Below are 21,764 nucleotides of genomic sequence, written 5' to 3' on the forward strand. Positions count from 1 at the left end.
AAATAGAAATTCAAATGGCCAAAAGGCACATGGAAAAAAAATGCTTTGCATTGCTAATCATCAGGGAGATGCAAATCAAAATAATGAGGTATCATCTTACACCACAGAAAGTGGCACACATCAAAAAGAACAAGAAGAGCCAGTGCTGGTGCGAATGTGGGGCGAAATGGACTTAAATTTATTGTTGGTGGCAATGCTGACTGGTCCAACCTTTTTGGAAAACAATACGGACATTCCTCCAAAAACTAGAAATTGAACTCCCATATGACCCAGCAGTACCACTCCTGAGAATATATCCCAGAAATTAAAAAAAAGACACAGTAGAAAGGACATTTGAACTTGTATGTTTATTGCAGCATTGTTCACAATAGTCAGAATATGGAAAAAACCGAGTGTCCAAGAACAGATGACTGGTTAAAGAAACTCTGCTACATCTACACAATGGGATACTATACAGCTGTTAGAATAGATGAAATCACGAAATTAGCATATTAGTGAATGGACAGGAAGAGTATCATGCTAAATGAAATGAGTCAGAAAAAGGACAGACATAGAATGACTGCACTCATTTGTGGAATATAAAATAGCATAATCTGAGACTAACACATAAGTAGAGATAAGGGCCAGGAGGATGTCTTCAGGATTTGGAAGTTGGCCTCACATGCTGGGTGAAAAGGCAGTTGAAATAGAGAAGGGACAACTAAGTAAATGATGGTTGGAGGGATTGCTTTGGATGGGAAATGTGCTGAAAGTAGACTAAGGACCAAACACGATGGCCTTTTTGTATCTGTATTGTAAATCATAATGCCCAAAATCAGAGAGAGAGAAGGAATGTACCTGCCACAGAGTCAGCAGGTGGGATGGATGGGAGTGGTGGGAGGGACACTGGGAACAATGGTGGTGGAAATGTGTACTGGTGGAGGAATGGATGCTCGATCATTGTGTGACTGAAATGTAATCATGAAAGTTTGTAACTGTACCTATCACACGATGATAGAATAGAAAAATAAAATTTTATTGATTCACAATTAGCTCATGATACCATATAAATTTTAGAAGTACAGTTTCATAAGTTAATATGTGCATAGGCCTCACCACACACACCACTATAATTCTAATGTTATTCTCATTATTTAAGTAAAAATTCTTATTGTTCATTTATTCCCAGGGAATCCACTCATCTCAGAGAGTGTCAAAGATAGTGTTTTTCAGTTCCCACTATAGTCCCACTAATTTGGAAGTTGTAATTAGGATACAAAAATATTCTTATGCCTGTAATGATTACACTAAAAATACTATTATTACAAAAAAACAAAAATCATAGTATTTTACTCAGACAAAGCTCAATTAGAATCCCACTCTTACATATTAGTCATAAGAATGCTAAATCACAGTTCAAACTCTCCAAACCTCCTTCCCTTCATCTTTGAAGCAGAGTAAATTACTTTGTTTTCCTATCTCATAACTCTATTAAAATATCAAATGAAAGGATAGTTTATAAAGAATAGCTAACACATGCTGAAGGTTTACTATACGTACACTATTATTCTCAATAATTCATAAAGAAACTGTGGTTCAAAGAAGCAACATAAAATTTTAAGTTCACATAGAACAGGATGGAATTAGTATTGAGTCCCAGCCAGTAATTACCAACTCCTGAACTCTTCATAATCATAAATTTGTATCCTCTTGAAGGTCTTCCAGTCCTATTCAAATGTTTATGTTGATGACTTATGTTATTTTTTCAACAACTTGTAAGAAACATCTCTAAGCATAAATTAAAGGAATATACAATGTGGGCCAATAAAAAAGGCTGCAAAATGTAGTGTGCATATTTGACCTTGCTGAAGAGTCAAAATCCAAGTGAGTAAATCAAAATCTAAACCTATATTATATGTCACCACTTTGTTTTATTAAGATCAAACTTGTGTAAACCAAGAATAGTCATAGTTATCATCGCAATGACCAGTATGGTGACTAAATCATATATAGAAGGAGATAACAGTGTATAAATACCTTGATTATATAGTTTTCTGGTCTTTAAAATCCCTTTATATTTTGGCACCAAAAGCTCCATCTGCTTATAATTTCCTTTTCATTTTTATGTTTTTCTCAGTCTTTGTTGTTTTACCCAACAGGAGGTTAATCTCATGAAGTTTTCACCAGGCAGTTCTCATCCCTGCAATTCACTCCCATTTTCCTTTTTTTCTCTTTCCAGAGTCACAACCCTGGTATAGTAGATTTTCTTCAAAACAACAATGCATATAAGATGCAATAGCATCCTCTACCGACTGTGGCTCATAATGTCAAACAGATCAACTCACTTTCATGTATTTCATGTATCAACAGTTTTTTTTAACTTTATGTATTCTCAGCATGAAACAAAGAGGTAAAGGTAAAGGCCCTCCCGTTGATCGTCGATTTGCTCGAGCGGGCCCAGTAACGTCTCCATTGGAGACTTTGTTGTTACTGTGTCTGGCATATCGAATACTCTCGGTAGCTTGCCATGAAACAAAATGCTTGCCTTTTTATATAATTTTTTTATTTTATAAAGTAGTTCACAATATTTCATTATATTTAATATTAAACACCAATCCCACCACCATTACACCTTCCCACCACCATATTTTGGATGTTTCCCTCTGAACCCTAATCCCTGGCCCAAAGCAAAACTGAAATAATATATTTTGTGTTGTTTGTTATGAAAAACCAAAAAGTCTCCTTAGAGGAAAGAGAGTAAAGATTATTGCATTTTATCCAGGGATCATTAAGCCATTCTATGAGATCACTAACATGTTGTTAGAAGTTGAGCCTTGTGAGTAATATATACATATATATGTATATATGAATAAAAAAATATTTCTCTCTAAGATTGATTGTCTCCTACATTGAACTCCATCAAATGTGGTGCAGTACTCTTGGAGTATGGGTAGGGAGTGTGGTATGAAATGTTGTGTGGCTGCAAATGTGACCACGTGGTCCAGGAATAGGTTTACTTGTGGGTGAGGCTCAGCCTGAGCATGTGGAGAGCTGCTGGGAGGGTGGGGTCGGTTGAGTTCTGAAGGTTTTCAATTGCCTGAGCTGGGTCCCTTGGGGAGAAGAAGGGTCTCACCCACCCACCTTCAGTGTGCCCTGAGTGAAACAGCCTGGCGCATGTCCAGTGGCATGGTTATGGCTAGTATCATATTATGCTCTCTTCTGGGAGGGAGGACATGTGATCTGGAGGGTGGCTGATGATGAGATTATCTGGTGCCAGCCAGAGGTGGCTTACGGGCATGACTGGTAAGTTGTCAGAGACAAGGGGATACGGGCAGAAAATCTCCATTCCTGGTCCCATTGAACCCAGAGTTTTCAGTTACAATGCCCCACATTCCTGGGTTTTCCGGGGGTTCACTCATGGGTGAGGCTCAGCCCAAGAGTGTAGAGAGAGACTGTGAGCATGGTGGCAGTTGAGTTCTAAAGATTTTCGACTGCTGGGGCTGGGCCCCTTGAGGCGAGGAGGGGTCTCACCTGCCCCCCTCCAGGGAGCCGAGAGTGAAACAGCTTGATGTGGGATCCGATGGCATGGTTATGGCGAGTGTCATATTATGCTCCCTTTTGGGAGAGAAGGACATGTGATCTGGATGGTGGCTGATAATGAGATTATCTGGCCTGTCTTTAAACCATTACCTGAACCAAACTTTAAACTACATCACTGATGTATGACAAACATACAAAACCTTATTCATATTTAATGTTTAAAAGTTGATAAACATAGAAATAATTATGTATCTGTGAAAGATCATCACAATCTATGTCAAAAATATCATACCAAATGTAAAAGTTTTCCTTGTGCCCTATTTATTTATTATTTTGTGATAAGAGTATCTCATTACGTCTTTAAATCTCATTACGTGACCAGCCCATCTGATTTTTGACACCTTGGCATATGAGACAGCGTCCCTGATTCTTGATCGTCGATGGATGTCAGAACTCCGGATTCTCTCTCTCATTTGAGTGAAACGTGATATTCCAAGCATAGCTCTTTCTATTCTTCTTTGGGAGACCTGAATAGCGTTCTCATCTTGTTTGCGTAGGGCCCAGGTCTCTGAGGCATATGTTAATGCAGGAAGAACAGTGGAATCAAAGAGATGTGCCAGGAGCCGGAGGTTCTTCGTCCTCTTAGCTATTTAGAGGTCACCCCAAAAGCCTCTATCCCTCTCGGAAAGACTGGCAAGCTACCGAGAGTATTCCGCCCGCACGGAAGAGCCTGGCAAGCTATCCGCTGTGTATTCGATATGCCAAAACCAGTAATTACAACTGGTCTCATTTTCCATAGCAGAGATGAATTCCAGTGCTTCCTTGAATCGGCCTACCTCTAATGTCTCTCTGATGTTTCCAGGATACTGGTAAGAGCACCTGTTAAATAACTGCTCCTGTTATTTAATCAGTCCCTTGACTCTGATACGCTGGAAGAGGATTTTGGGGTCCCATAGCGGGTCTGGTCTGAATGAGGAGTAGACCCTATTACAGAGAGGAAAGAGTTTTATCTGGATTTTATTATGGCAAATCAACATAGTGCCATAGAGCATCCAAGAAAAGTCTATACAAAAGATACAAAGAGAGAATAGCAAATACTTCACTTTATTCACAATAAAATACCATATACTCTTTTGCTATGGGTCCTAGTCAAAAGAAGCATTAAAATCTATAGAGATACAACATACAGTTTAACATCATGTCTAATTCATTTAATCCCATGCTTTAACCTTGATTTCCAAATATCTAAGAACACTGTAACAGGAATCTAGATCATCCATTTAATATCTTTTCCATAGCTCTTGCCAAAAAGGTACTAGAACAATTCTGCAGCTATAATTTAAAGAGTTTCTTATAACAAAACAGTTTGATTAGTTTCTTTCCTTAAAACACAATCTCAAACCTACATATACTTTACATTCTCAAACCTGTAACCTTTCTTCATTCCATTTTTAAACCAGCTTCACTTTAACAGGATCCCCTTCTTTTTCCCACTGGTATCTCCAACTATTGTCTTTCTTGGGGCTGGAGCAATAGCACAGTGGGTAAGGCTTTTGCCTTGCATGTGGACAACCCGGGTTTGATTCCTCCGCCCCTCTTGGAGAGCCCAAAAATCTAGCAAAAGTATCTTTCCCTCACAACAAAGTCTGGCAATCTTCCCATGACATATTTGATATGCCAAAAACAGTAACAGCAAGTCTCACAATTTGTTGTGAGACATTACTTACTGGTGCCTGCTCGAGCAAATTGATGAACAACTAGAGGACAGTGCTATAGTGCTACATGATAGCGTACAAATAAAAATGATAGGATTAAATATATCACATTAATACTGGCAATAAATGTAAAATATCTTTAACTTTTCAAGAAAAAACATATTGTCAAGTTGAATTTATTTATATTTATCAGAGCAGGCAGGAGCGATAGCACAGCGGGTAGGGCGTTCGCCTTACAAGCGGCCAACATGGCCGACCCGAGTTCGATTCCTCCACCCCTCTCGGAGAGCCCGGCAAGCTACCGAGAGTATTCGATACGCCAGACACAGTAACAACAAAGTCTCCAATGGAGACGTTACTGGGCCCACTCGAGCAAATCGACGATCAACAGGAGGGCCTTTACCTTTACCTTTACCTTTTATCAGAGGAGGCTGAGCTACATTCAAAGGGGCCATTTCTGGCTCTGGGCTGAGTGACCACTCTTGTTGCTTAAGGTCAACTTTAATTTAAGCATAAAAAATGAAAACAACAGAGTTCTGGAGTGATATTACAGCGGGTAGGGCATTTGCCTTGCACAGGCTGACCGGGTTCAATGCCCAGCATCCCATATGGTCCCCTGAGCACTGTCAGGAGTAATTCCTGAGTGAAGAGCCAGGAGTAACCCCTGTACATCGCTGGGTGTGATTCAAAAAGAAAAAAAGAAAAGAATTATAAGTTATTTACAAAATACATGACTTGAGATATATATATATATATATATCTCATGATCACGACCATCCTGTTGTTAGCTGATTGCCTCAAGCAGGTCCCAGTAACGTCTCCTTCGTCCTAGCCCTGAGATTTTTTTTAAAAAGTGCCATATTCAAGGCTCTTTCAGGGTTAGGAGAATGAGACCCATCATTGTTACTGGTATTTGGCATATTGGGTACACCACGGGGAGTTTATATATATATATATATATATATATATATATATATATATATATATATATATTCCTCTTCCCTTTCTCTGCTATTGTCTGACGATTTGTGTTCACACATATTTGGTTACCATGCTCATACCAAAGCTGGGTACTTGTTGGGAATTGCACACCTTCAGTTGTGTTTATACAACATTCTAGTTATAGTGTCCACCAGGGCTACTGTCCTGCCTTTGGTGGTCAGATATTTAGCTGAGGATCTCTGGGGATTGCACGCTCTAGTTGTGATGCTTGCATATACCTGCTGTGCTGCATGGAGATTGCTTTCTCTTTTGGTGCCAGAGGTCCCACAGAACAGAGCCAGTAGGAGGTGGGCAGCCAGGTGGGCAGCACTATGGCAAAATACATGACCTCCTGTTTGCAAAGCAGCAAATGCCACTAAGACATTCTCCCAGACCACTCACCCAAAGGACACACATCAAATTCAAAACATGTGGCATTTAAAAATAAAGGGAAGACAAAAATAGCTTTAGTACAACTCTTATTAAGAGAAATTTGATGCAATTGTATTGATACCAAACACTATAAACATTAAGACAAGTAGTATGGCTATACTGAAATATTTTATAGTAATTCATAACTGTGAGATGAATTCATTAACAATAACAATTGCATCATATCTCATAACAGTTTCTAGATTCATAAAAGTTCTTTCTAAATTTATGGAAACCTTAAATTTTTCAAGACTTATGGGAAAAACAAACAAATCCCCAATTATAATTGAAGAAATCAACAGTAAATGGGAAGGCTACTACTAACATTCTACTTATAATATAACTTTAATATTTTATATGAGAAAAATAATATTTCATTTGGAAAAAAATCTCAGTAAACATAGATTCCCTATTATTGAAACATCATTTCAATAAACAGTATTTAAATTATAAAAATAGTAAATATATAGAAATTATTCAAAAATACTACAAGCATATTTGGTTATATGTAAGAAAAGTGAAAATAACAAACTTCTCACACAAATATATTATTTAAATATTTATAAGTGAGGGATCAGAAGGATAGTACATTGGGTAGGGCAGTTGCCTTGCACTGCACGTGACTGATTTGTGTTTGATTCCCTGCACATTTCGTTCTTTGAGCCTACCAGTAGTGATCCCTGAGCACAGAGCCAGGAGTAACCCCTAAGCACAGTTAGGTATGGCCAGAAAATAAAAGAAAATTGTTTTATTTATTTATAGATGTGTTTATAAATGATAAGTTTAATTATTAAGACAATTTTATTTCTAAATAATGTTTTACATTCCATATTAAGAGCTGCTGCTGATTTAAAGCACATGCTGCAAAAATATTTTGTTTCTGTTTTTTTTCTCTTTTAGAGAGAACCTGAAATATTTTCTAGACAACTTGCCACAATGTTGCTTTCTGGAGATTTCCATATTATGCACACGAATTGTGTACCAAAGCCGACATTGAACAAATCACTGAATTTCAAAGTATTTGCTTCCTCACCAAGTAACGTAAAGAAATCAAAGAGAGGGACTTGAAAATGATTCAGTGGCTTCAGTAGCTTTCCGGAGGTGTGGAAGACTGAGAGTCCAAACTCTAGTGCTCCCCACAAGAATGAAGGATGAGTTCCACAGCTCTGTAGCTCTGCTGTGAGGAATCCAGCCAGAAAGCTCCTAGGCAGCATCCATGGCAAGCACTGTGAATTTTTATCCCTGATACCCTCAATGCATGCTTCAATCTTAACCATCCCACAGAATGATATTCCTAGAAAGGGGGAAATAAATAACAAATAAAAATCATAGGATGGGAAAAAGAGACATATTGGGAAGAACTAGAATTACAGGCTTAAATGGGAAGTTATGTCTGTGAAATTTCTTTGCAGTAAGGATATTGCAATCATTACCACAAGGCAAAGGGCATCCTTTGAGAACTCTAGAGAACCTCTGAGAACACCCGACTAGTGACTATGACTTGGATTTTTTCCAAAGAAGAGAAACTCTGACTTCATAATAGTTGAATCAATTAAGGCTGTGAGACCAAATCACAGAGTCGGGTAACATGCTTAAAACAACTGCTTTGATTGCTATGAGCTTGCTACTTGGTACCTTTTTCCGTATCCTGAAGAATATGCAGTATTGGGCCATCCCTACATGTGTAAATGTTGTTTAAAATACATGAAGAGCCTAAGGATACTATGCTGACAGAGAGATAAGTGGTGTGGAAACATCCAGCCGGTAATGAGATTGATTGCAAAGGTTCAAACTTTTTTGTTTAAAGTGGATGGTAATAAAACAAGATCTAAATCTAGATAGTGCCAGCTGGTCAAGTTTTTTTTTTTAATTTTTATTAGTGAAACACCATGAGGTACAGTTGTAGACTTACAAATTTTTGTGCTTGGGTTTCAGTTATACAATGATCGAGTACCCATCCCTCCACCAGTGCCCATTCTCCACCACCACTAATCCCAGTATCCCTCCCACCCTCCATTCCCCCCTTCTCACCCTGCCTTTGTAACAGGGCATTCCCTTTTTGTTCTCTCTCTCCTTTTGGGTGCTGTGGTCAAGATCTTTTAGACCAGCACGGATGTGGGACTTGTTCTATATTGTTATGACATAACAGACAGCACTGGCTGCTGTTTGATCGGATTTTTCTTATTTTAAGATTTTAGTGTTTTTTTTTGAAGATGGAAGCAATGTTGTTGTTTTATGCACGCAGTGTTGCTACACCTTCCATAGCAGCAGAGTGGGTGGGTCTGCACCTTCATGAAAGTTTTCTTCTCTCTCCATCCTCCCCTCATATTTTTTTCAAGGAAAGGAATTCATTCTTTAACTGCAATGATGCCGTGTCATTATGATGTCTAAGTTCATTAGACGGCTATGGCAAGATACTCTCTGGGGATTGCCACTACCCCCATTCCTGGTCTCTTATTTTTGTTCTGAAGTAAAAAAAAATGCTCCCTCTAACTTCTTTCTAGCCTGCTACCTTATGGAAATCTTGATGTCTGATATGTCACCACACACAAGTTGGGCTCCTGCGATACTTGTGTCTTCATCTTGACCATTTTTCACAGTCCTGATTCTAGTTATCTGTGCTTTTTTTTATCATCTCGGCAAACTACTTATATTGACTGTGGGTTGTGGGTGGAGATTACGCAGCTCCCTTTCAGTTTTGGTGTCACTGTTCAAAATTATTCAAGGATGAAACTAGAGAATATTATGGAAAATGAAGTCATTAAAAAAATGGCTAGTTACGAATGATCTTTCTCATATGTGGGTCTTAAACGTACACAGTGAAGTAACAACAAAGGTCCTGAGGCAACGTAAAGTGAGAGCTCTGCCCTCTGCCACACACTGAGTTCCGGGTAGGGGCTGGAGAAGGAGGGGCACTGGGGTCCTTGGGAGAGGGAGCGGCACTGGTGATAGAGTTCTGTGCATAATACTGTGCATAATATTGTAAACCATAGAATCTCAACCAAGTTTTAAAGGTGCACTCAAAAGTGGGTTGGAGCAACAGTACAGTGCCTAGAGTGATTACTTTGCATTCAGGTGCCCACATCCCATCTCATCAGCACACATGGGTTCCAAGTCCTGCCTGGAGTGATACTTGTGTGAAGCACCTGGAATAAGCCCTGAGTACAGCCATATGTGGCCCAGAAACAAACAAAAGTATCCAAAAGCAATTTCACTAAATGGTTTCTTATTGGATAAAGGCCATTTACAGAAGTCATTCCTTTCCCACATAGAGTAGAATTGTGTGTACTATAATCTATTCTTCAGTATAGCATATCCTTTGCTCAAATATGAATAAAACCGTTAAGATAAATAAAAAAAGAAAAGACACTCAAAATGTAATTGTGTTAGGCAGCCAAGAGTTAACAATTTTAGTGCCACTACTTTCAGTTGGAACTCATATTATAACAGCTCAAAGCTTATGAATATATGGCAATAAGGCAGAGAATAGGAGGTATAAGAACGTTGGGAAACCTTTGGCACTGGATAATAGAAGCAAAATTTCCAAGGATAGGGGAGGAAGATTGAAGAGGCAATTACACATATTCTACGGTCTTGCACATATCAGTGATGTATGCACATCAAAACTGTAACAGTCAGCGATTGTGCAAGCATGTGACACAAAGTACAAGAAACATGTTTTGAAAATAAGTTTGGTCATGAGACAGAGTGGGGAGAGGGTGGGAAACTTGGGTTATTGGATGGATTCTGAAACTGGTGTGAATACAGACTGATGGTTGGAACACTGAATGTCCATAGCCAGAAATCATAGTACTCACATTTAAAAAAAGTTTGTAAGAATGGGAAGAAACAAAACTATTAACTTACAAGTGAGATAACCAACTAATTAAAAAATCAAGTTAAAAAAGCAAAGAGAAAACAGCATGTAAATTATTAGCTATGTAAGTAGCCAACTTTTTAAATAATGATCTTGAATGTAATTGATTCCTCCAGAATATTTGATAGTGAGAAGACAGAGAACAAGACTAGGGAGAAGAGCTTGGATTAATTTTCAAGTTGAGAAGAGGCTGGGGGATCAGTGATAGATCACTTATTTGTTTTTCTCGTGTGAGGTTCTGTGTTTGATACCTAGAAGTGCAAAAATGAAAAACAGAAAACAAAAACAGACAAGAAGTGGAAAGCAATGAAGAGAAAATATGAGAGAAGAAAAACATGCTGGTTTATTTGATGAAGAGGAGACAGTAGATGACTGATAGAAAGAGAAGAACAAGAGAAAGAGAGAGAGGAAGAGAGAAAAAGAGAATCATGAATCATTTGTGGAGAAAAAAAAGTCCTGGAGGATGGATAGTGGCTGTAAATCAATAGCACATTGTAAGATGTTTTAAATTGTATTCACACATAACTGCGTCACTGCCAAATATGTTTGCTCCTTTTTTTTTTTACTTTTGTGGGAGAATAGTGAAACAGGTGAAGAGAAAGGAGGCAAAATTAACCAAGAATATTTTATCAAAAAAAAAAATCTATTGGCAAAAATCATCTGAGAGGTCTCTATCCAATCATGTAAATTGAAAATTAGATAATGAAATATGCTATACCCCATAGGTAAGAGAAAATTCATGTAGCTCATCTAAAATGTTTTCCCACTGTAAGGGGTTATTTAAATTTAGTTGATGACTCTGGAGAGTAGTTTTATAATTTTTAATAGAAAATGAAGATATATTGGTATAAAATATTATTATTCGTAAGATATTCTCCTTCCTCTAGCCTGTGGGGGGACAATATTTCCCTGTGCCATTGGCTATACAATTTTATTAGACTAATTGGATATAAGTAGACACAGGTTTTCATTTTTTGAACAATAGATTTTGGAGGTATTAGAATTTTGTCTTAGTTCGTATCCATACTACCCCTACTATGAATCAGGTAGACATCAGACAAAAATTATTCTATCCCTCTAAATAAATTAAATAAAAATTGTCTTTAAATTTCTAACATAATTTTAGAGTCATAAACTATTTTTAATTAGAAACTCCTTGTATTTTTAAGAAAAAAGAAAATAATATACAAACATATGGCACAAATATATTTTTATTAAGATGTATATAAGTAAAACTAATTATAAATGAAAAACTTTCTATACGTTACACAACCCATATTAATATTTGTAACTGGTTAAAACATAGTAAAAAATACGTTTTCATTCTGACACAGATATATATATAGCTTCATACGTTTATTTCACCACATGGCACAAAATTACTTTAGTGCCTTATATGGTGTAAAACAACCCTAATAAATGTTTGGTGAAAAAATTTGAAACTTTGTGCGTACACTGCTATTTACTAGAAAAATGGTTTCCTTTTGTTTGTGTTTACAGAATAGGATACCATGGGAGAAAAATATCTGACAGTCATTCTTTAAAATCACATTTTTATGTAATATAATCTAAATTATTCACCTTATAAATACCTGAGGATTTACACATGAATAATTGATTTTTAGACTACCTTTTATATGCTGCCTTTAAGAAACCTCAGGCAAAAAAATAACTTGAGAATTTCTAATAAAAATATTGGTTATGTCAGTAAAATTTGTTTGCAAAGATCTTAAAAATTTCAGTAATTATTACATTTCATTTGATTAATATAGCATATATCTATAAAAACAGATTTTGAAAAAGTGGATATTTACATATTATAATTGTAAGTGCATTAAATATAGACACTATAAAGACAACATATTGTTTTTAAGTACAAATGAGAGGCAGATATATAAAATCAAAATATATTATATCACATCTTATTCCATATAGCACCCACAAAATTTCATGTTTATTATTTAAACCAGGCATGTATTGAATATAAAATTTGTACCACATTTTTAGAACTATCTTTTTATTTTAAGCACCATATCTCACAACTAAAAATAAAATAAAACAAGGTACCTAAACTATATCAGTAGAAAGTATAATGGCTATGCACTTTTGAAATGTGACTATTGACTTCTATACACCTGAGTAAATAATAATTTCAGTAGTTTTGAATATGTTCATTTTTCTAACCCCATTTTAACAAGATATAGAACAAAATTTTGGTTTGCAGTAGGATACAGTAGAGATTTAGATGTATGTTTATATATATATATATATATATATATATATATAACTGTGATCCAATACAAGTTGTTAACAGCAATATTATTTTGGTCTAAGTCATTCAAACATTCCTATATCCTCTAATACATATTACTATAAATTTAAAAATTCTCAATTGAGTCATTTATTTAAGCTTTTATAAAGACCTTGGAAAATTTTAACAGTAAATTGAATCCCTGAAGAGCACCCTGAAAGAAATGCACCAACATTTTGCACACAGGATCTCAGGAGTATAAAAAATGAGCACCGGTGATGGAGGTTCCAATGATCATGTCATCTTGTGCCACATTTCCAATTTCAGTGTTCATATGACTTGAACTGCCAGACCAGTAGTCATATGTGGAATACACTTTCCGCAGAAACCTCCACATCTACCATAGACTTTTGTTCCATCCTAAGAACAGGGAGAGGCAGAATTATAGGAGATAATAGACCTGATGAAAAAAATCAACTACGCATAAAGCATAGAAAACACTGTATAAGACTCTTCATCTCCCAGAGTTGAATACATATTCTTTTTCAGTGCACATGTAACATTCTTCCAGATAGACCACACATAAGGACACAATCTTGGTGCTCAAAAATCATCCCGTTCCCCCCAATAGAACTTATATCAAAAATATTTTCAGAAAACAATGCTTTAAAGGTAGAAATTAAATGCGAAAAAGAAAGCCATATAGAACTCTAACATTTGTAAATGTCCAAAAGTCACTATTTTGGACAAAGCACTGTAGGAGGCATGATGGAAGTGACTAGTTAGTATCACACTTGGGAAGTCACAGATTTGGAGAAGATCAGGCACATGACAAAGCCTTATTTTCACACCTGGATGACTTATTTTCATACCCAGATGTTGTATTAATTCAAGGATGTCCTCAGACTTCCCATACAATAGTGGCAAACCGATTCTCCTTCCTTAGGGTACCACTGAGCATCCAACTACCGAGGTTGGCACATTTTGAGGCTGAGCAAACCAGGCACTGGGGAAACTCTCTGGAGTGTACAACTCAGTCATCTCAGGATATGCTCCAAAAATAATGCACCAGAGATAAGTCAGCATGACAAAATTCATGACTTAGAGAATCACTAACTTTACTAATGACAATAAATCATAGCTGCAAGTCTTTAGGTTTTAGTGTCTGTTGTCATGTAGCTGTAGATAATTAGCACATGCTTATTGTCTTCAAGAAGGGATATGTGAGAAGCTTTAGAAACCTGGGGACAAATTTATTTCTGTTCTTTCTGGTTCTAGGAAAAAACAGGGTAGTTTTTAAGCTGAAAGGTGACATGTATGTGATCCTGGAAACCTGGAAAAAGAACAGTATTATATCGCTACAATAACTAAAAAAGAAATTTTGAGTCCACTATCCTGTAAGAACATTGATGCAAATATCCAAACCCTAGTGAACTGAATCCCCAATATATTAAGAGCAGCAATGTACCCTGATGAAATAAAATTTATTCATGGATGCAAGAATGGTTCAAAATATGCAAATCAATGAATGGGCTATACCAGAACAACAACAACAAATTGAAATAATTCAATCATGTCAATTGATTGATAGAAAAATTTCACTGTATACAACATCCATTCATGATTAAAAAACAATCATCTCTCAACTTATAAAGATAGAAAGAGCATACTTTTAAGAAGGGATGTGTTAGAATATTTTATGACTGAAACACAATTGTGGACATTTTTGTGACTTTGTATCTCATAGTTATTAACAAAATTTAAAAAGATAGTAACAGCCATCAGAGGCTGGAAAGATAGTATCCATGAGTAAAGTGCTTGCTTTGCACACACCTATCTGGTTGCAATTCCTGGCACCCCATACGGTTTTGAGTCCTGACAGGAGCAATCCCTGAACACAGAGCCAGAAGTAAACCTGAGTTTTTTGTGTGGCATCTCAAAAAAAAAAAAAAAGGATAGTAACAGCCATATACATAAAGCCCATAGACAGCTTAATGCTTAGCACAAATCTAGAGGCCTTTCCTTTGAGGGAAGCCTGTGCATGAATCAAGAATATCCACTTTTCCCACTACTATTCAATATAGTTTTGGAAGGCCTTGCAAGAGCAATCAATCAAGTAAAAGAAATAAAAGACAGTCAAATTAGAAAATAAGTTCAATTATCATTGCTCACCGATGACATGAAAATTATGCCTTAATTACTCCCCTAAATATTTAGAAACAAAAATCAACACAGAAAAGTAAAATTATAAATACATAAAATTGTTCACGTGTCTATAAACAAATAGTGAACTAGAAGAGAAATTTAGAAGAGACTACTCCAGTTAAAATAGTTGTTTTAGTGGGAACTCCAGTAAAATGATTCTCTAGTTCAACGAAACAAATGTGTGGGAATCAACTCAACAAAGGATGCAAGGAGCTAAGAACTGAAAGCCTCTTGGACTGGAGAGATAATACAATGGGTAAGACACTTGCCTTGCATTCATCAGACCCAGGTTCAATCTTTAGCACCACATTTGGATCCCTGACACTGTCAGGAGTGATCCCTATGTGCAGTGTCGGGAGTAAGCCCTGAGAACCACCCAGAAAAAAAATGAAGGAAAAAGAGGAAAGAAAATTCTAAATAACTGTTAAAAAATATATAAAATAGACATGAGAAAATAGGAAATATTCATTGTTTGTAGATTGAAAAAAACAATATTGTTAAAATGTTTAACCTATATAAAACAGTATATTAATTAAATAAAATTTATGCAAAATTTAAATTAATTTAAATTAATTACATTTAATATATTCAATGATGTTTTTTAAGAAGTTATATGCTATTAAAATTTTTATAGAATTATAAAGTTTCCAAACCCCAAAGTATTTTGAGAAAAAAAATGAAACAAAAGGTTTCACATTCACTCAATTTAAAGCATATGTAAAGCTATCATAATAAAAATTGCAGTGCTGGAATAAAGATAAACTCTCAGACCAATAAAATATAATTTAAAATCCCAGAGATAAACCCTCAGACATTTGAACAGTTAATCTATGAATAAGGAGTTAGATACATGAAGTGGGCAAGAATAGCATCATCAATGAATTTTGTCTTAGGAAAACTAAATAACAAGCCCATTAAATAATGATTTTGTTCACAATATTCAAAACTATGATTATGACAGAAGTAATTTTTGTCAAAAGAAAAAAATTCATAAGATAAATATAGTGAGCTGGAATTATTGATGGCATTAATTTTTGTCATAATAACCATTATCTTATAACCAAGATCCTAATTTACTGTGGGCAGAGACATGTGAACTAATACATAGAAATTTTAAGTAATAGAAGCCTTTCAAAATGATGTGCTAACAAGCCATACCAATAATAAAATAAAGTGGATTCTACATTAAATTTGTGTATGATATGAAAATGCATAATAATGTTACCTAGATCCTGCTTTTTAAAACCCCATTTGTGTTTGGTAATTGAATTGGGGGTGGGGGCAACATGAAGAATTTGAAAACAGTAAAAATGTTCTGAATATTAAATGAACAAGAAGTTACTGTAAAACCAATCATGAAATGAATCCAAGTTGTTTTGGCAGCACTTGGCCACGTTTTGTTTCTCAAGTAAAAAGGAGTCACAAGTGGAAAAACTTTAAGAAATTCTGATCTTTATATGCATTCATAAAACCCATATTGATTACTGAAGAAACTTGATGATATTTTTTAATACTACAGAAATCACTTGATCACTTGACATGCTAGAGAAATACAATAAATAAATGGGAAAATTAACCCTTATCTTGAAATATTAAAATTTATAACCTTTCATAATTTAACTAGCTAAAAGACTTCTTTCTTCAGAAATTTGTTCAAATTATTAATAATCCCAATATTGAGCTACATAAAAGTCTGTTTGTCTTGGTATTTGATGTTTATATAATCTGTGTAAGAATTTTTTATGAGTATAAAACTTACACAAAATAAAAATTAGCCCAGTTCCATAATTTTATATACCAATGATATGCTACTTATATGTAACATATCTCATAATATACAATCAATTAATCATTAACTATGAATTCAAATTTAAGGTTAAGATTTCTTAAGTTCTTTTGATCATAGAACAAAAATTTTCCTCAAACTGGCTTCTTGTTACAAGATTTACCTGTGATCTGTGTATAATGGCAGAGGCATAATTCCCCAGAGCAAGCCACTTGGCTGTGCTGGATATCTTCAGCCCAGTTCCTGCCAAATTAATGTTGAATTTTCCCTGGGTTGAAAGCAAAACAAAAAGAAAAATAGGAGAATTTATAAACATTTAAGAATGTTTTAGGTTATAAACATCTGAATGTGAATTATAAAAAGTTTTTTTTTAATTTTTTAGGGTTTTCCATGGACAGGAAGGGTTTTCCATTTTCCTTCCTATTTTATGCCACTACACAATTTTTATGATTTTCAAGTGTTTTCCTTTGACAGGAAAATGTATTACATAAAGTTAAAACATAGTCCACCTTTTAAAAACAAACATAACTGCTTTATTGCAGCATGAAGCTATTTGTGCTAAAGTAGTTTGTCTGACTGTAGGATTCTGAGAACCTAGCATAACAGCTGGAGTGAAAATTTGTGCAGAAGTAAACATGTCCTGATAGAAGGCAGATTCATAGTGAATAATACTTTCCAGACACTAACATTTCTAGTTTCAGTGCTTTCTTCACTTCTCTTTGCTAGCTTCCTTGCTTAATATATTTTCTGAAGTCTTCTGTTACTGTGTCCTTCCTATTATATACCACTACACAACATTGCTGAATATTGTGTTATTCCAGTAAAGTCTTTAAGCGCACAGGACTGTATGTACTTTTGATATATGTTGCCTCATGATCTATACACATAATGTAGTGTGGATTTGGGATCAACTTATTTTCAAGCACAAGAACTATTTGTATGTCAAAATAACCCAGGTTATGCTTTAGCAAAAAATTATTTTAGACACAGTGTCTTACAAAATTATTAATGCATAATTTATATGAATGTCCACTTCCTCCACCATTTTACCAGTCTTCCCCACCTGTAATATGTCCCCATCCATGGTCATTCTACTAATGGTCATTTTACTTATGACCAGTTCTAGTGGTGATTCTGCTAATGGCCAGTTCTCAGTTTTTGTTGTTTTCGGGCATGTTACCTTCCCTACTATGTTTCTTTATATTCTGCATATGAAAGAGATCATTCTGTGTCTGTCACTCTCCTTCTCACGAACTCACTCATCATGATACTCTCCAGATCCATCCACTTGGCAGAAAATGACATGATTTTTTCTTTTCTTAAAGTCTAGTAGGATTCCACTTTGTAGATGCACCATAGTTTCTTAATACAGTCAGCTGATCTTGGATAACTGGGTTAGTTCCAGATATCAGCTACTGTGAATAGTGCTGTAGTGAGAATAGGAGCACAAATGTCTTTTCCATATAGAGTTTATGAGGGGGCATCCAGATTAGAAAAGAAGTCAAATTCTCATTATTTGCAGATGACAAAATATAATACTTAGAAAACTACAAATATGTCCTAGAACCAATAGAATTGTACAGTAAAATAAAATCACTGTTGTAAGAATCAATGGATTTTTCTACATATAGTAAATAGCTCTCTGATTTGTTGCCTACTGTCTGAACCCCATCATTTATGGTATAGTAATTGTAGAATTGCTCCACTACCCAGCCACAGCCATGCTCCAGGTCCCTTTCTGGATGCTCGGAACGAGCCTCACACATGAGTGAGGCCCCCACAGAACCAGGTAAAGCTGAATTTTGTGACCTTCGACTCCAGGCTCAATAGGACCCAGAAACAGAGATCCTCTGCCTGCTTCCACCAATCCCCACACCATAACCCCCATATCATAAGACACTTAATACAGATTTTATGCACCATATTTGATGGGGTTCAAATATTGTGTAAACCATGGGATCACCTGTAAGGGCAATTAGAAGCCACCCTAAAAGCCTCCATCCCTCTTGGAGAGCCCAACAAACTACTGAGAGTACCCCACCCACACAGTACAGCCTGGAAAGCTACCTGTGGAGTATTCGATATGACAATGCAGTAAAAACAATGGGCCTCATTCCCCCTGACCCTAAAAGAGCCCCCAATATGGCAGTGTTAAGAAGGATGAGCAAGGAGAGGCTGATAAAATCTCAGGGCCGAACTAGGCTGCCAAAACGAAGGACTAAAATGACAGTAATTTCAATGCACATATGCTGATATCTGAAGTCTCCATCGAGGACCTGATGGTGCAAGCAAAGAAAATCAAGAACGACATTATTGGTCTGACCAAGACAAGAAGGCATCGATCCATCACACCATTTTCGACAATGGAGAAGAACTGTTCCTCGGAACATGTGATGATAGAGACGTCATTGGTGGCGGTGTCCTTGTCAACACGAATTTGGCCATGAGCATTGATTCATTTGAATGCCTAACAACCTGAATCGGATGATTATGCTTGAATATGTGTGGCTCAATGCCTGTAGTTTTTATCCTCCTCGTCTATGCACCAACATCCAACTAAAATTGAGAAGTTTTACATGGAGCTGTAGAGGTTCTATAAAGAAGATCACACCTTCTATGAAATCATTGTTGGTGATTTTAATGCCAAAATATAGGACTGAGAAGGTCGCCCAAAGAACTCCACATCAGGACCCATGGCCAAGAATGGAACGAACAGGGTGAGAAACTGAGTTCATCATGTCAACCAAGACCATCCATGGCAACACACAGTTCCAGAAGGCTGAATCTAAATGTTGGACATGGGAGTCTCCCGGTGGACGGTTCCACAACAAAAATGACCACATCATATTCAACTGAAAGTTTTGCCTGACTGATGTCGCTGTTGTCCCAAAATTACAAACGTGATCGGACCACCTTCATGCAAAATTCTACTTCACGGAGCGGGGAGAAAGGGCTGCAAAGTTTAAAAAGAGAAGTCCCAGAATGATTACCAACTGGGAGCTCTTTGGCACTATTGCAGCAATGTGGGAAAGCAGTCATTGACAATATAGAGGAGGAATAGAATCGACTGTTTCAGCACCTCCACGACTGCCTGAAGAATGCAGAGAGTGGAAAAGTCACAAAAAGACGCCTGTTTTCAGAAACTCTCGAGCTCATCTGTCAATGTCGTTTGACGTGAGCCTCAGCAACCAAAAGCTAATGTCAGAGCTTGCAAAGCTATGCATAGGAGGGATAAAGGAAGACCTCAAAGAGAGAAGAGTAGCAGTGTTGGCCAATGCGGCAGAAACTGAGAAAAGTATTCGCAATGCTCACCTGTCCTTCACCAACTACAAGACCAAGATGACTGCCCTCTGACATCCTGATGGATCAATCGCATCTTCCAGAAGGGAAATGGAGATTATCCAACAACTTCTACTCGGATATCTTAGATAGCCACATCCACCTGCCCACATACCAAATTCTGCAAGATGGATATGTTGTTCCCAATGTTCTCCCTTCAGAAATCCGACACGCCATTTCATTGGTAAAGAAGCGTATAGCACCCAGTTCAGAAAAGGTCAGACCCAAACACCTGAAGAATCTGCTGCCAGTACTCATCAATACACTGGCTCAGCTCTTCACTAGCTACCTGTCTGAATGCAAGATTCAGTCCCAATGGAAGACCAGAAGGAATGTTCTGTTGTACAAGAAGGAGACATCCATGATATTGGCAACTATCGCCTGATCTGCCTCTTGTCCATCATCTACAAGTTGTTCATTCAAGTCATCCTGAATAGGATAGGTAGAACACTAGATGAAGGAAAACCATGTGAGCAAGCTTGATTTCAAAAAGGATTCAGCATGATTGACCGTATCCACATGGTGACCAAGCTCACTGAGGTTTTGAGAGAATCCAAGATGCTGCTCTGTCTAACTTTCATTGATTTAAAGAAGGCCTTTGATTCTGTTGAGACTGAAGCAGTCATCGAAGCCCTAGTCAAACAAGGCGTTCAAACTCATACATCAGGATCCTCTGCGAGGTGTATTACGGATTCACCACCAGGATCTCACCATTCTACAAGGATGTGATCAACCATATCAAGAGAGGGGTTTGACAGGGTGATACCATTTCATCGAAACTCTTCAGTGCCACCCTTGAGAATTTCATGCTATGACTGAAATGGGAAGATATGGGAGTGAAGATAGATGGTCGACAACTACATCATCTCCACTTTGTTGATGACATCGTTCTAATAACACCAAACATCAGTCAAAAAGCACAAATGCTGGCTGACTTCAACCGTGAGTGTGGAAAGGTCGGACTACAGCTGAATCTCACTAAGACAATGTTCATGAAAAATAAACTAGTCCCTGATGTTCCATTTTCTCTCAGTGGAATGAACATCTCCAAATGCAGCAGCAATGTGTACCTGGGTCAAAAGTCAACATGAGAAATGACTTGGTGTCAGAACTGCACAGGAGGAAGAGAGCGGAGTGGAGAGCCTTCAAGAGCAATGAAGATGTTGTTAAGAGGATGAAGAACCTCTGGCTCCTGGCACATCTTTTCAACTCTACCATTCTCCCTGTGCTAACATATGCTTCAGAGACCTGGGCCCTATGAAAACAGAACCCAAGAACGCTACTTGGGTTTCCCAAAGACGAATCAAAAGATCTATGCTTGGAGTATCACACTTCACTCAAGTGAGAGAAGGAATCCGGAGTTTGGACCTCTGTCAAATCAAGAATCAGGGATGCTGTCTCCTTTGTCAAGGCGTCGAAAATCAGATGGGCTAGACATGTAATGCGATTTAGAGAGGACCGCTGGAGTAGAGCTGTTACCGACTGGATTCTACAGACGTCAAAAGGACATGTGGCCGCCCACTTATGAGATGGTCAGACTTCTTCATCAAAACCCTGAACAAACAGTTTGAGGCTCTTCATGCTCCTGGCGTGAGCAGATACCATTGGGCTACACTAGCACGTGACAGGGATGAATAGAGATGTTACTGGTGCCCATTC

The 21,764-nt window shown here is 37.0% G+C and overlaps 1 protein-coding gene across 1 annotated transcript in view; it reads right to left on the minus strand.

Moving 5' to 3' along the window:
- Positions 1 to 12,791: 12,791 nt before the first annotated feature.
- ADAMTS20 (ADAM metallopeptidase with thrombospondin type 1 motif 20) overlaps positions 12,792 to 21,764 on the minus strand; it is a 238,054-nt gene continuing 229,081 nt past the window's right edge. The window contains exons 38-39 of the mRNA XM_056117833.1: positions 16,930 to 17,034; positions 12,792 to 13,195 (exon numbers count right to left, since the gene is read on the minus strand). Coding sequence (XP_055973808.1) covers positions 13,106 to 13,195; positions 16,930 to 17,034 — 195 coding nt within the window. The 3' untranslated portion in view covers positions 12,792 to 13,105. The remainder of the gene's footprint in view (positions 13,196 to 16,929; positions 17,035 to 21,764) is intronic.

The sequence above is a fragment of the Sorex fumeus genome, unplaced genomic scaffold (genome assembly GCF_029834395.1).
Source record: "Sorex fumeus unplaced genomic scaffold, SorFum_2.1 ptg000036l, whole genome shotgun sequence".
In the NCBI taxonomy this organism is placed as follows: Eukaryota; Metazoa; Chordata; class Mammalia; order Eulipotyphla; family Soricidae; genus Sorex; species Sorex fumeus.